The 12,443-nt window shown below is 63.0% G+C and overlaps 1 protein-coding gene across 1 annotated transcript in view; it reads left to right on the plus strand.

Annotated features, from left to right (window-relative positions):
* Positions 1 to 1,626: 1,626 nt before the first annotated feature.
* The window catches only part of ABR (ABR activator of RhoGEF and GTPase), a 40,714-nt gene continuing 29,897 nt past the window's right edge, over positions 1,627 to 12,443 (plus strand). Inside the window, exon 1 of the mRNA XM_075439956.1 lies at positions 1,627 to 2,014. Within this exon, the coding sequence (XP_075296071.1) occupies positions 1,693 to 2,014 (322 nt within the window). The 5' untranslated portion in view covers positions 1,627 to 1,692. The remainder of the gene's footprint in view (positions 2,015 to 12,443) is intronic.

Consider the following 12,443-nt stretch of genomic DNA (forward strand, 5'->3'; position numbering starts at 1 on the left):
CACCCTGGCCCTGCTCCCTCAGCCCCCGCTGATTTATCACTGCGCGCTGGAGAGATTTATGGGCTGAGACCGGGAGCCAGAAACGTGTTGTAAGGCTCTGCCGGGCCTGTCTGCCTGACAGATGATGAAAGAGCTGTAATTATCCGTCGCCATGCATAAATCAGGCCACTCATGCCTCCTCCACTCCTCCCCCCCAGCCTCCATGAAGGGGTTCAGCCCCCGGGGATACCCCAGCATGTGTCCCACCAGACCTGGGCCACTGCTGAGCGTCAGGCACCTGCCCACCCTGGGCAGCGTCGTCGCAGCTCTCGGGGGGTCCCACAGCCCAGAGGCGCGCTTTGGGCATCTTCATCGCCCCTGAAACTGCCGCTGAGCGGTGGCTGCAGCTCCTGCAAAGAGCCCTGGGCTGGCTGCCCCTCATCCGCATCCATCCCGCACCCCCAAACCGCTGCTGCTTCCAGGCGGGAGCTGCCGGGACCATCTGGGAGCTCTCCAGAGGTGAAGCCCTGATGGGGTGGCGAGGGGGCAGCCGACACGGGCTGCGGGGGCTGCCTGGCTCCCGGCGATGTCCCAGCACCGTCCGTCGTCCTTCGGAAGGCTGTGCTGGGAGGCACGGCTGTGCCGGAGGGACACCACGGAGCAGGAGCCGGTGGTGCCGAGGCCTGGCGTGCCGGGAGGTGCTCACCCCGCTGCTCTGGGGCAGTGACGGAAGCGAAGGTGAAGGCGGTCGTTGCGACACTGCCTGCGCCCGCGTGGGTAAATAAATAGGGCGTTGTGTTCCTGCCGGGGCACGGCCAGGTGGCACGAGGGACACGGGCTCGGGAGTCAGGCACCGCCGGCCGTCACGCAGCGCACGGGAGGACGCGGGGGAAGGCAGCTCCCTGCCGCCACGCTGCCTGGGCCTCCCGCCTCTGGCGTCCCGCGCCCCAGCACCTTGCGCCCTGTACGGCCATCGCCCACCCTCCCCACGGCGCGGGGCTGGGATGCCCTGTCCCGTGGGCTGGGAGTGAGCTACGGGGGCACGCACCCCCCTGCCAGCTCCAACACAGCGGCACGGAGTGGGCGAAAAGCTTGACGCGGGCCTTCATCGCCCGTCGCTGGCGTCTGGGAGACGGACGGGGCACGCGGTGCATCACCGGCTGAGGATGAGGATGGCTGGGAGATGGGCAGAGCTCTGCGTGCTGGCGGGGGGCACAGCAGCTGGGGGGCACAGGAGCTACCCCGCGCCTTCGAGGCTATGCGGTTGCTGGCTCAGGGAGCGGTTCCTGGCGGAGCGTGGGATTGTTTGTGTCATTAGCTGTCGCTGTTAATTGTTCTGACGCTGCTGGCACCAAGCGCTGCCTCTCCCTCACGGCATCCCCCCGGCCCGGGCCCCTCCGCTCCTCCGGGGAGACCCCGAGGTGGGGACGGAGGAACACCGCACCCCCCCCCCCACCCCGCCCGGGCTCCCGCAGCCCCCCCGCGCACGCAGAGCCGGCGGTGCTGCCCCCGCGGCCGGCGCGGCGGGGACCGAGCCCCGGGAGCGGTGCGGGGTGGGGGGGCGGTGGCAGCGCTGCTCCCCGCCCCGGCGGGGCCGTGCCGAGGCGGGGCGGGCGGGGGCGGGCCGGGGGCGGGCTCCAGCGTCAGGCCCCGCAGCGGCGGGGGGCGGAAGGCGGCGGTGCGGGGAGGGGAAGGGGGGGAAACTTCGGGGGGATGGCGGCAGGCGAGGCGGCCCGGGAGGACTTCTTGCGGCACTGGCAGGAGGAGTTCCCGGGGGAGGCGGCTCCCCGCATGGAGCTGGGCTCGGTGCGGGCCATGGAGCGGGAGCTGGAGCGCTGCCGCCGCCACCTCCGCCGCCTGCAGCGGGCGCTGGCCGAGGAGCGCTTCAAGGTGGGCTACCTGGAGGCGGCGCTGGCCCGAGCCCCCCCTCCCCGACCCCCCCCCGCCGCCCCCCGCCCGCCGCCGAGCCCCCCGGGCAGCTCCCCGGAGGGAGGCAGCGGCGGCAGCTCCGACGCGGAGGACGGCTCCTCGGCAGGTGGGTGCCCGGGGGGATGGGGGGGTGGGGGGGGGTCGTGCCCACCCTGCGCCCCACGCCAGGGACGGGGGTGTCCCCAGCCCCTCGGCCATCGCACGAGAAAGGGCGTCCCCAGCCCCCGCGCTGTCCCTGGGGAGCTCCCGTGCCGCACCGAGGGCACCCCGTGCCCACCCGTCCCCACACCGCTGCCAAGGCCCCCCCGAGCCCCTCTCCCATCCCTGTCAGCACACCCCGAGCCCCTCTCCCATCCCTGTCAGCGCACCCGGTGCTGCGGCACGGCAGAGGATCTGTTGGTCACCCCAGGCTGTCCCCATCACACAGCCAGGGGCACCCCGTGGCTGAGGCTGCCCCAAACCCCTGTACCGTGCCCACCAAGCAGGTGATGCCACCCCCAGCCCTTGTGCTGTCCCCACGCCACCACTAAGGTCACCCCAAGCCACTGTGTCATCCCTGTCCCACTTCCAAGAGCATCCCATGCTAAGGCCCCGTCCTTGGGTGTGTGAGAAGGGAGGGTGGCCGGTCCCCTGCGGCTGGCTGTTGGTGATGTGCCACTGGCCCAGGAGCCATCTCTGGGGCTGGGACACTGCGGGAGAGTCACTTCCTCCAGGGGCGACACAGGGTCACCTCCGCGCCGGTGACACCCTGTGATCTCCCGTGGGGAAATCCTGGAGCCGCTAAAGCAGAAGCGTGCCGGGGTGGCCAGGTGTCCCAGGACGTTTCGCTGGGCGGATGGAGGACGGTGTTGTTTCGCGAGCGACTGGCTGTTCGGTGGCACTGTGAAGGCGCAGCCAGCTAGCGCTGTCACCCGTCACGCTGCCCTACTTCCAGCAGCCTGGAAGTTGTTGTTGCATCAGCTTTAATCCCGGGTCACAGTCCTGACTGCTAGGGAATGTCACTTTTTATGTGGCTAATTCTGCAGCTGACTTGAGTTAATTTTGTTCTTGCTCGATTGTTCGGGGTGGTGGTTTTTCCCCAAGGCTGTATCCTGCTGGTTTAGGATTGCCTGGGTAGTGAGCGCTCTGATGTTGAAGCGTGCTTGATATTTAGTGTAATTTATATTTATTGCGTGAGTCTACAGGGCCAGAGAACAGCTCCGTTTCCGTTTCACCTTCCCAAGCTGCCTGGAGGTGAAATGTCCGAAGTACGTGGCTGCTCTTGGTGGCGTTCACACGTGTGTTCCTGCCTCTCCCCGCTCGGTGGGGACCAGCCGTGGGACCCTGCTCCCAGCACCGTCGTGACGACTGAGGATGTGTCGCCTTCAAAGTGAGCCGTACTCCAGCCCCCCGTCAGCGAGGACCGGTTGTGGGTTTTGGAGAGCTGCTCAGCAGCTGAGGAGGCTCGAGTGCGTCGGAGCGACCAAGCGCAAATCCTGCTGATTTACGCTTGGATCCTGCGTCTTATTTATGTCTGGGTAACGCTCCTGAGTGTTTCCAAACACCCAGGACTGTGCAAGGCTGCTCTCAGGCCGGGGTGGTGTCGTTAAAGGGGCTTCCCTGGAGCACAGCGTAAGCCCCTGAGGGTCCCAGCTGTGTAACCCGGAGGGGTCCTCCAGCCCCGCACCGACCTGCGAGGCAGCTGGACCACGACCTTTGTGGCTGGTCGGGGTGAGTCTTTTGAGCAAGACCCTGAAATCCAAGGTTGCATCTGTTACGGTTAACTGTGGCCTCCTCCTCCTCCTCCCCCGAATGGGTGTCCATCAAAGGTCCCCGGCTCTTGCACTCGTCCGAGGAGGCAGCGTCCCTTCCGCCGAGCACCCGGCTCCTCGCCCCGTGGCACGGCCGGGCTCTGTGTGGAGGTCGGCTGATGGTGGCGGCGATGAGCTCTCGCCAGCCTTGTCCCGAGCCTTTCCCGGCATCAGCACTTTTCTTTGTTGAGCGTTATAAGGGCGCCTGTGTGCGCTGATGGCGCTGACATTTAAAAGCAGAATTTGGGAGTACAGTAAAAACGCGTGTGGTCGTTGCCTGGATCCCCCTTTCTCCGGGCGGTTGGTTAACGTGGTGCTCCTGTCGTTTTCTTCTCACTTCTCTTTACTTTTCAGATATAGTTAAAAATTCCTGATCATGGTGCTGTTTGCTTCTCCCCCCAGCAGTCCAGGTGGCGTGTAACTGGGTTAGCGCCGCTCTGCCTGGGTCCCTCAGTATTTTCATGTGAATTCTGGAGCTGAACCGTGCTGCGGCCGTGGCTGAAAGCGGTCCGTCTCCGGCCATTTCACCGTAACCTACGGCAGCGCTGTCTGGACAGCAAGCGAAGGAGAGCTGAATATCGTTTTTGTGGGAATTACCAGGGAGAGACAGCGGTGTCCTTTAAGCAGCTTGCGATTAATCTGATTTAAAGCAAGGAAATCTGCAAGATGCCTGTTTGCGGCTCTTGCGCGAGAGCGGCGCGTGTGACAGCCAGATACATGATCCTGGCATCTGAGAGCCTGTGCCAGCTCACCCGGGACCAACAAAATCTGAGCGTCAGCGAGCAGATGGCTAGAAACGAAGCGTGGAAAGGACGAAAATTCCTTTCATCTTGGCCGTCACCTGTCCCTGTGGCTAAACACGCAGCTGGCCTCGCAGCTGAGTATGTGCGGTGCCGCGCGTGGCTGTGCCGGGAAGTGGTCGGGGTGTGCCGGGGCGCGGCGGTGCTTCGGTTGGGTGCTGGCTCCATCACCTCCCTTGCGCACGAGCCTGCAGCGAAGGGTCCGGTGCTGCGGGTCGGTACCCACGAGGAGGGGGTGAGCTGAGCGGGCGGGAGGCGACTGTGCCGGTGACCGAGAGGAGGAACGCGGTGATGCTCGTCGGGAGGTGCTTTGGCCCCAGCACAGAGGTGGAACAAACTCAGCGCTGGGTTTCACCACTTTGCCCTTGGGAAGCGGAGAAGGAGGCCGGCTCTCCATGGAGCTGGGATGCTGTGGGTGTCTCCTGAAGCTCCTCTGGAAGGCTGCTGAGTTTGGGAGCCCCTGGCCTGCCCTGTGCAGCGCCCTGCACCCCAGAAATGCGAGCTCTGTGGTGGGGAGCGCTGGCATAGCTGGAATAGTCCACGATGGCATTGGCTGGTGGATCTGGTTACAGCAGGATGCTGCGGCTGCGAGCTGTGCCGTAAATGAAATTCCCAGCCCTCTATTTAGCTGGAATTACAGTTTCTGTCGTGGAAAGCTCCTGGAGTCACGTGGGCTCTGCAGCTCGCCCCGGCACACTGCCTGCGCTCATGCCTTGGGAAATGGGAAGGGAGGCTGCCGGCAACAGCGGGGTCCCTGCCTGGGGGTGAGCATGGAAGGGCAGCGGTGTCGGCGTGTGCACCGAAGGGCTGAGATGGGGAAGGTGCCCTGGGGCGTCTGGAGTCTCCGGGGCATCAACCACCTCATGCCTCTGTTCCGGCTGGGGGCTGGATTGCTGTGGATGTCGTGCTGGGGGCTGCTGGCGTGGTTTGGGTAAAGGCAGGGCTATTCTTCCTCCTCCGTCCCTGCTTTCAGCTCGTGATGCTGGTGGAAAATACGTGATACTGCAAAAGTGATGTGTCTGTCCTGGAGAAACTGCTTTGGGATGGGGCAACACTGTGGGCAGGGCTCTGTCCTGCTGCCCTGAGCCACCCTTGGACCCTGCTGGTTCCTCGTGCCTTTCTTGGAAAAAACCCTGAAACCCCAGCAAAAGGAGGATGGAAAATAGTGAGAAAAGTCCACAGTTTATCCCAGTGCAACTCTCTCTGTCTGGGGTGGGTCGCGCGTGCAAGAGGTGAAGGAGGCGTGATCCCACAGCGCGCAGGAAGGTGAAGGGTTGCGTTGTCTCTGCAGCCATTTCCCCTCCTGTAGCACCCGGAGGGGATCCAGGAGTTGGCGCCGAAGCGAGGAGGTGCGTGGGTGGGAGTTGTCTCTCCCCGAGACCCCGTCTCCCACCTCTGCGTCCTCGTGTTTGTTTTTTTAACTTTTACTTCATCACATTTCCCCACAGTTGGAAGTGTTTGTTTGGCTCTGAAGATGCTGAAAGTTCCCCTTCTGGCTGGGGAAGGCCAGGCAGAGTCTCAGTGTTTAATTTTAACTGCTTAGGCAAGGACAAAACCGCAGCGTGTGTGCGTGTGTGCGCCTGCCGGGGACCTTTGAACCGTCTCCATCTGCTCTGGGGCCCGGCGGTGTTTCGGGAGGTGGCTTTTCTCCACGCACCCTCCTGATGGCAGGGTGACAACAACCCCTGCGTGACATGGGGCTGCCTCCCCGGGGAGCGGTGCTGCCCGAGCTGGGGTCTGCAGGGTTAACGCTGGCGCAGGTTGGCACTGTTAAAGAAAATCATAAATAAATGCAACAGTTCTCGAGGTTAGAAAGCCTTTGAGTAGAACGGTTGCTGTTTAAAAGCACAGCTTTTAAATCAGAGCAGTAAGTGCTGGTATTTGGAGTAACTTCCATGCGATGGGCAATAGATGGGCTTGTAAAGCAGCTGGAAGAGGAAAGGGAAAATCTGTGACTGGCTCTGCCCACTGGCATCACCAGGATCTCCTCTCCGGGGCAGAGCCGGCAGCAGCCACAGCATCTGCCAAGTGGAGAAACAGCCCTTCCAGGCACCAGCACCCTGCAAATGCTGAGCAGGATGGACGCGCGGTGGGACGGGGGTCCCTGTCCCTCTCACTGGGCCAGGGGATGGTGGGTGAGCTGGTCCCAGTGGGCACATCTGTGCCGCTGGCAAGCTGCCGTGGCTGGGTCTGGCTTTCCCCTGCCCTGCTCCCCTCGGCCGTCAGCTCTCGCGTCAGCTGAGCGTGGTTGCAGTTGGAATCTGGCTGCTGCCCAGCATCATGAACCTGCATCCCCTCTGAATCAGATCCTCCAAACTGGTATGAGCGTTCCCGCGGTGGCTTCCTCCTCTCCCCTGGCATGGCTGCGGCATCTGCTCTTGCCGGCCCAGAGATGCTGACATCTCACCTGCGGAAGGTGGATCTGGCTGCAGCATCCCCGCGTGTCCCCGCGTGCTGTCAGCTGAGCGCGGTCCCACGGGCTGGGTATTCGCCCCGCGGCGTTTGGGGCAGAGACGATGCTGAGCTCCCCCCGCTCGGCAGCGTTCGGGCGGTGGGCAGCCCTGGTGCCCTGCGCGAGGGACGGAGGGGACGCAGTTCCCCTTTCGGTGCCAGCGGTGCCGCAGGCTGCGCCCACTGCGGCGGCGAGCGCTTCGGCTCGGAGGTGGCCCCCAGGCACCCCTGGCTTGGTGCAGCGGTGGCCGGTTGTGGGGCGGTCGGTGGTCCCCAGGCAGGAGCAGCAGCAGGACACGCAAGGAGCCCTCATTAGGTGGCTGGCTACAGCCAGAAGTGCCCTGCGGGGCCTGAATACATTTGCATCGTAAGTCTATTGAAATCTGATTTGGGGTGGGTTTTTTCCCCCTGGAAAGAGGCTTCTGTGCAGCGGGGCCCTTTGTTCGCTGGTTCCTCCTCCCCTCCTGCCCAGCACAGCCAGTGATGCTGCCAGTTGGGATCCCAGCGGATGGCTCTGCTCTGTCTTCTGCTGGATGCCGTCTGCTGCGTCTGACCCTGCGGCAGCGAGCAGAGGGAGACGCTTTCCCCCGTGCTGGCAGGGGATGAATATTCCCTTGGGTTAGAGAGGGGAGCCCGGTTTGGCCAAGGCAGCTCGCTGAAGCATGCATCCATCCCGGGAAAACCGCACCTGTCCTCCCAGTTCGTGGCATTGCTGGGTTTGTCCTCCCGCTGAGGTCGGCCGGAGCAGCCGGAGGGAGCACACGGATCTCTCGCTGCATCCCCAAGAGTCATCTTCAAATAGATTTGACTTTCCCACTCCTAGTTGCTTTATCAGTGTTTGCTAAGCAGGATAATTTGCATATGTAGATCAGTAGCAGCAGCACTTCTTGGCTCTCTTGGCTGGAGCTGGGGAGTGGAGCCTGGCCAGCTTAGGCAGAATCGCGGAGGATGTCCTGCAGATCTGCCCTGAGATAAGTCCCAGCTGCAAAGTTCAGGGATTGAGGATCAGGCAGATGGGGAGACCTTTGTGCTCAGACCGGGGCTTTCTGCCATGGGCAGTTTTTGTTCCGACGCTGCGAACCAACACCTCTTCCTTCTCCTTCTCAGGTCCTTTGGTCGGGAAGCAAACGTGGCCAAGCCATCTCGGCAGCGCTGGCACCAGGGCTGGGTGGGAGAGGAGCAGCGTGGGGCTGCCGTGCTGGCAGCTACAGCCATGATCTCCTCCTCCTCAGAAGAGAGATGCAATACGATAGCTGGGACAGGCCTTCATCTGATATTAGAGGCTTTTTCCTCCAAGCTGCTGCCACCTTTCTTTCCTTCTCTGTCTGGTATTTTGAGAGGCCAAAGGTGCTGCTGCTGTGGCTGGGTCTCTGTCCTGCTCTCCACGCTTACTGAGAGGTAACTGCCTGGCTCTGGTGCCCTGCTCGGCTCCCCGAGGGCAGGAGGCTCTGGGCAGCTGCCCTCTGCTCCGGGCACCTCTCAGCCGTGCCCCAGGGCTGCCAGTGGAGCTTGGGGCCGATGCAGTGCTGGATTTGGGGTTTCTGTCCCGCAGGAAAGCAATACCCGGGGAGTTGGACTGAGGAGCGACGTGTTCGGGACACCCAGTGGGAAGTATCTGCTGTGCGCCTCAGTTGGGAGGGTGGAAACATTCTCATTTATTCCTCTTTTCCCTTGGTAAGCTCTGGCAAGGGATAGCTGCAGCTCTGCACCAGCGAGGGACAGCCCAGACCTCCCGGAGAACCCAGCACAGTGGGCGCCGGAGGAGCTCAGAAAGCCGGGCTCTCAGCTGGCATCTCCCACCACAGCCCTGCGCTCTGCAGCCCTGGCTGTGTCCCTGCCGTGGCTCCAGGACACGTAGGCTTCACCTCTCCCATCCAAAGGACTCTGGCTGCTCTCTCAGTCCTTGTCTAACCCTCTCCTCCTGCACTCTCCCCCGAAAACACCCATTTTGCCCCACACCAGTGCTGGAGGTACAGGCGGCTCCAGAGCTGCTCCCTGGGTGCTGCCAGCCCCAGCCCGGCCCTGGGCGAGCACAGAGGCTCGTGTGCCGTGGCTGGAGGAGCCTCTTGCACAAGAGTCCAGAAATAGCGATGCGTGGGCTGGTGGGCAGGGGCTGGGCAGAGGCCAGGCAGACAGCCAGACACCAGGCAGGCTGTGCGGGGCCGGCCGGTGGCGGGGAGGGACGGCGGGACTCGGCTTTCGGCTCTCGCCGCAGGGATGCTCCCAGATGGAGTTGTACTGCAGTCAGAGCTGGGGGTGGTCAGAGGGGGTTGGGAACGTGGTTGGCAGCATCTCCTCACCCAGGGCTGGTCCGTGGCACCGCGGGGTGATGGGTGCCTGGGTGTGGGGGGGTGCTGCCCCTGCTCCCGGGAGAGAAGGGAGGAGGTTCAGTTGCTTTGCAGGTATCGAGGTTTTGTTGTTGTTGTTTTTGTAAAGGTGAAAAGAGCACAAAACCCAAAGTGGCCATGAAGCCCAAGAGTTTTTTGGGGCTGGTTTGTCCAGGCTGTGTGAGGTCAGCTGCCTGGGTTGGTGTGTGCAGCCAGGTAGGGGTACGGCATGGAGGTGGCTCCCATTTGGGTATATTGGTGCATGGGGAGGCTTTCCAGGACACCCGCCTGGCCGGGCTGCCTGGTCCTCCTGGGCCACGGCACTGCCGGGGCCTGCGGCGCGGTGTCATGCCAGGGGTTACCAGCTGGCCAAGGGCTCTTGGCAGTCTGGTGGCCTCTGGGTGGCTCATCCAAGTGCTCAGCTCGTGCCCCGTGTTGGATAAAAAGGAAGATGTGCAAAGGGGGGTTTGCACGGTGGTGCGGAGAGCCTGGTGCCGTGGGCAGTAGTGACCAGAAAGTGTGTCCGACTGGGGGAAGCATGTGGAAAACCCCCCGAGTGCATGTGGAGAGCCATGTGTGGAAAACCAGCAGGCCCGGGGGATGCCCACTGCCGCCATGGTTCTGCAGCCACCGTGCCGGAGGGGGAGCAGCTGCATCTTGTGCTGGTGCTGGTGCTGCTGCACTGCTCCCCGAGGCGCACGCGGAGCACGGTTTCCTGCCATGAACAGGGTTGATGCGCTCAGCCCAACCGCCACCGCCTTCCTGGCAGCTCGCTGCGCCGGGCAGCATGGCCTCGAGCTGCGGGGGTCAGGGGGGCTGCAGGGGCGTGGGGTTTGGCTGTGGAGGGTAGAGGGGACTCGCCATTAGAACCTTTGAGGGGTGGTGCAAGGACAGGCTGTGGAGCCTGGGCAGGGGCAAATGGATGCGGGAGCTACGGATGTTGTCTCTCTGGACCTTTGACATGGTCCCCCACAAAATCCTTCTCTCTAAATTGGAGATGTGGATGTGATGGGTGGACTGTTTGGTGGGTGAGGAATTGGTTGGATGGTTGCATCCAGAGGGTAGTGGTCAATGGCTCAGTGTCTGGATGGAGATCGGTGACAAGTGGTGTCCCTCAGGGGTCTGTATTGGGAGCAGCACTGCTTAATATCTTCATCGAGGACCTAGACAGTGGGATTGAGTGCACCCTTGGCAAGTTTGCAGATGACACCAAGCTGAGTGGTGCAGTCAATACACCTGAGGGACAGGATGCCAACCAGAGGGACCTGGACAAGCTGGAGAAGTGGGTCTGTGTGAACCTCATGAGGTTCAACGAGGCCAAGGGCAGGGTCCTGCACCTGGGTCGGGGCAGGCCCTGGTATCGCTACAGGCTGGAGGATGAAGGGACTGAGAGCAGCCCTGCTGAGAAGGACCCGGGGGTACTGGTGGATGAAAAGCAGGGCATGAGCTGACAATGTGTGCTCACAGCCCAGAAAGCCAACCGTGCCCTGGGCTGCATCCCCAGCAGCGTGGGCACAGGGTGAGGGAGGGGATTCTGCCCCTCTGCCCAGCTCTGGTGAGACCCCCCTGGGAGTCCTGCATCCAGCTCTGGAGCCCTCAGCACAGGACAGAGCTGGAGCTGTGGGAGCGGGGCCGGAGGAGGCCCCAGCAATGATGTGAGGGCTGGAACCCCTCTGCTGGGAGGAAAGGCTGGGAGAGCTGGGGCTGTGCAGCCTGGGGAAGAGAGCTGTGGGGAGACCTTAGAGCAGCCTTTCAGCACTCAAGGGGGGCTTATAGGAGAGATGGTGACAAACAGTTTAACAGGGCCTGTTGCGATAGGACAAGGGGTAATGGCTTTAAACTAAAAGAGAGTGGATTTAGGCTGGATATAAGGAAGACATTTTTTGCTGTGAGGGTGGTGAGACACTGGCACAGGTTGCCCAGAGACGTGGCAGATGCCCCATCCCTGGAAACATTCTAGGCCAGGTTGGATGGGGCTCTGAGCGATCTGGTCAAGTTGAAGATGGCCCTGGACATTGCAGGGGGGTTGGACTGGATGGCCTCTAAAGGTCCCTTCCAACCCAAGCTGTAACAATTCTATGATTCTGTGAAATAGGCGCGTTGGTGAGGGACGGAGAGCAGCAAACACTGTTTCATCGTGACCACCCTTGTGCAGGGCTGGCACTGCCGGCACAAACGGCTTGGGGACAAGGGAGGTGTTGGCACTTGGCGGTGCGGGGGTGGTGGTGGTGCCCAGCAGCATCCCGTGGGGTGGCTGCAGGGGATGTGCTCAGGTCCCTGAAATACCTGGGAGCGGAGCAGGCGGGGGGTGGGAAATGGCAGCTGTGGGGCTGCAGCCTGTGCTGCTGACTCGGTGACTCACAGCCCGTGGGGGTGGGGGGCTGTGGACGTGGGTCCTTGCCATGTTGGGGCTGGTTACAGCCCCCTGGGGAGGCAGGGCCGTGCCAGGACCCGCAGTGGCTCCTCACCCTGGATGCCAGCTGCCGGTGGCTCCGTGTGCCCCAGCCGTGCCGAACCGCAGCCTTGTCATTGCTACGCTCCCCCAGATCGTATCGGCTGTGTCCGAGCCTGGCGTGGACACCCCTGGGAGCGGGGATCAGGTGGTGGCAGGGTCGCCTCAGGTTTCCCAGCCAATGCCACCCGCGTCCTGGCACTTCACACTCTGGTGGCTCTACCTTCCCTTGTGCCCGGTGGAGCGTTATCGCTCCTGCCCGGTTCCCATCTGGCCCCAGCGCCCGGTCCAGGCCCTGCCCCACACGGCTGAGCCCGCAGCCGAGGGCCTGGGCCGGGGATGCTGCCCGCACCACCGGGACGGGAGCAGCGGTGCTGGCACGGGCTGAACGAGGGCAGCCTCTGCGCTTGAACGCTTGGCTGGTGCCCTGACATATTGGGGTTGATGACTCTGGCACTTTATATTTCCTTTGGCTACATGCAGCTGGGGAGGGCGGTTTAACCCCTGCCTGCCCGCGTCCCGCTCTGCCGACCCCGGTTGTATGGGGCAGGGCAGCTCGCGGGGGTCCTGGTTCCTCCCGGAGCGGGGCCTGGGGAAGGCCGTGTCCTTCAGCCGTGGAGGTTGGAGAGGCTGGGGAGGTTTGGCTGGGGAGGGGGCTGATGCTGTGGAAAGCCGAAGTTGAAGACTCAATAGTCGGAAGGCTGTTAAGTAGGTA

This window comes from Opisthocomus hoazin, chromosome 20 (assembly GCF_030867145.1).
Source record: "Opisthocomus hoazin isolate bOpiHoa1 chromosome 20, bOpiHoa1.hap1, whole genome shotgun sequence".
NCBI classification, from domain to species: Eukaryota; Metazoa; Chordata; class Aves; order Opisthocomiformes; family Opisthocomidae; genus Opisthocomus; species Opisthocomus hoazin.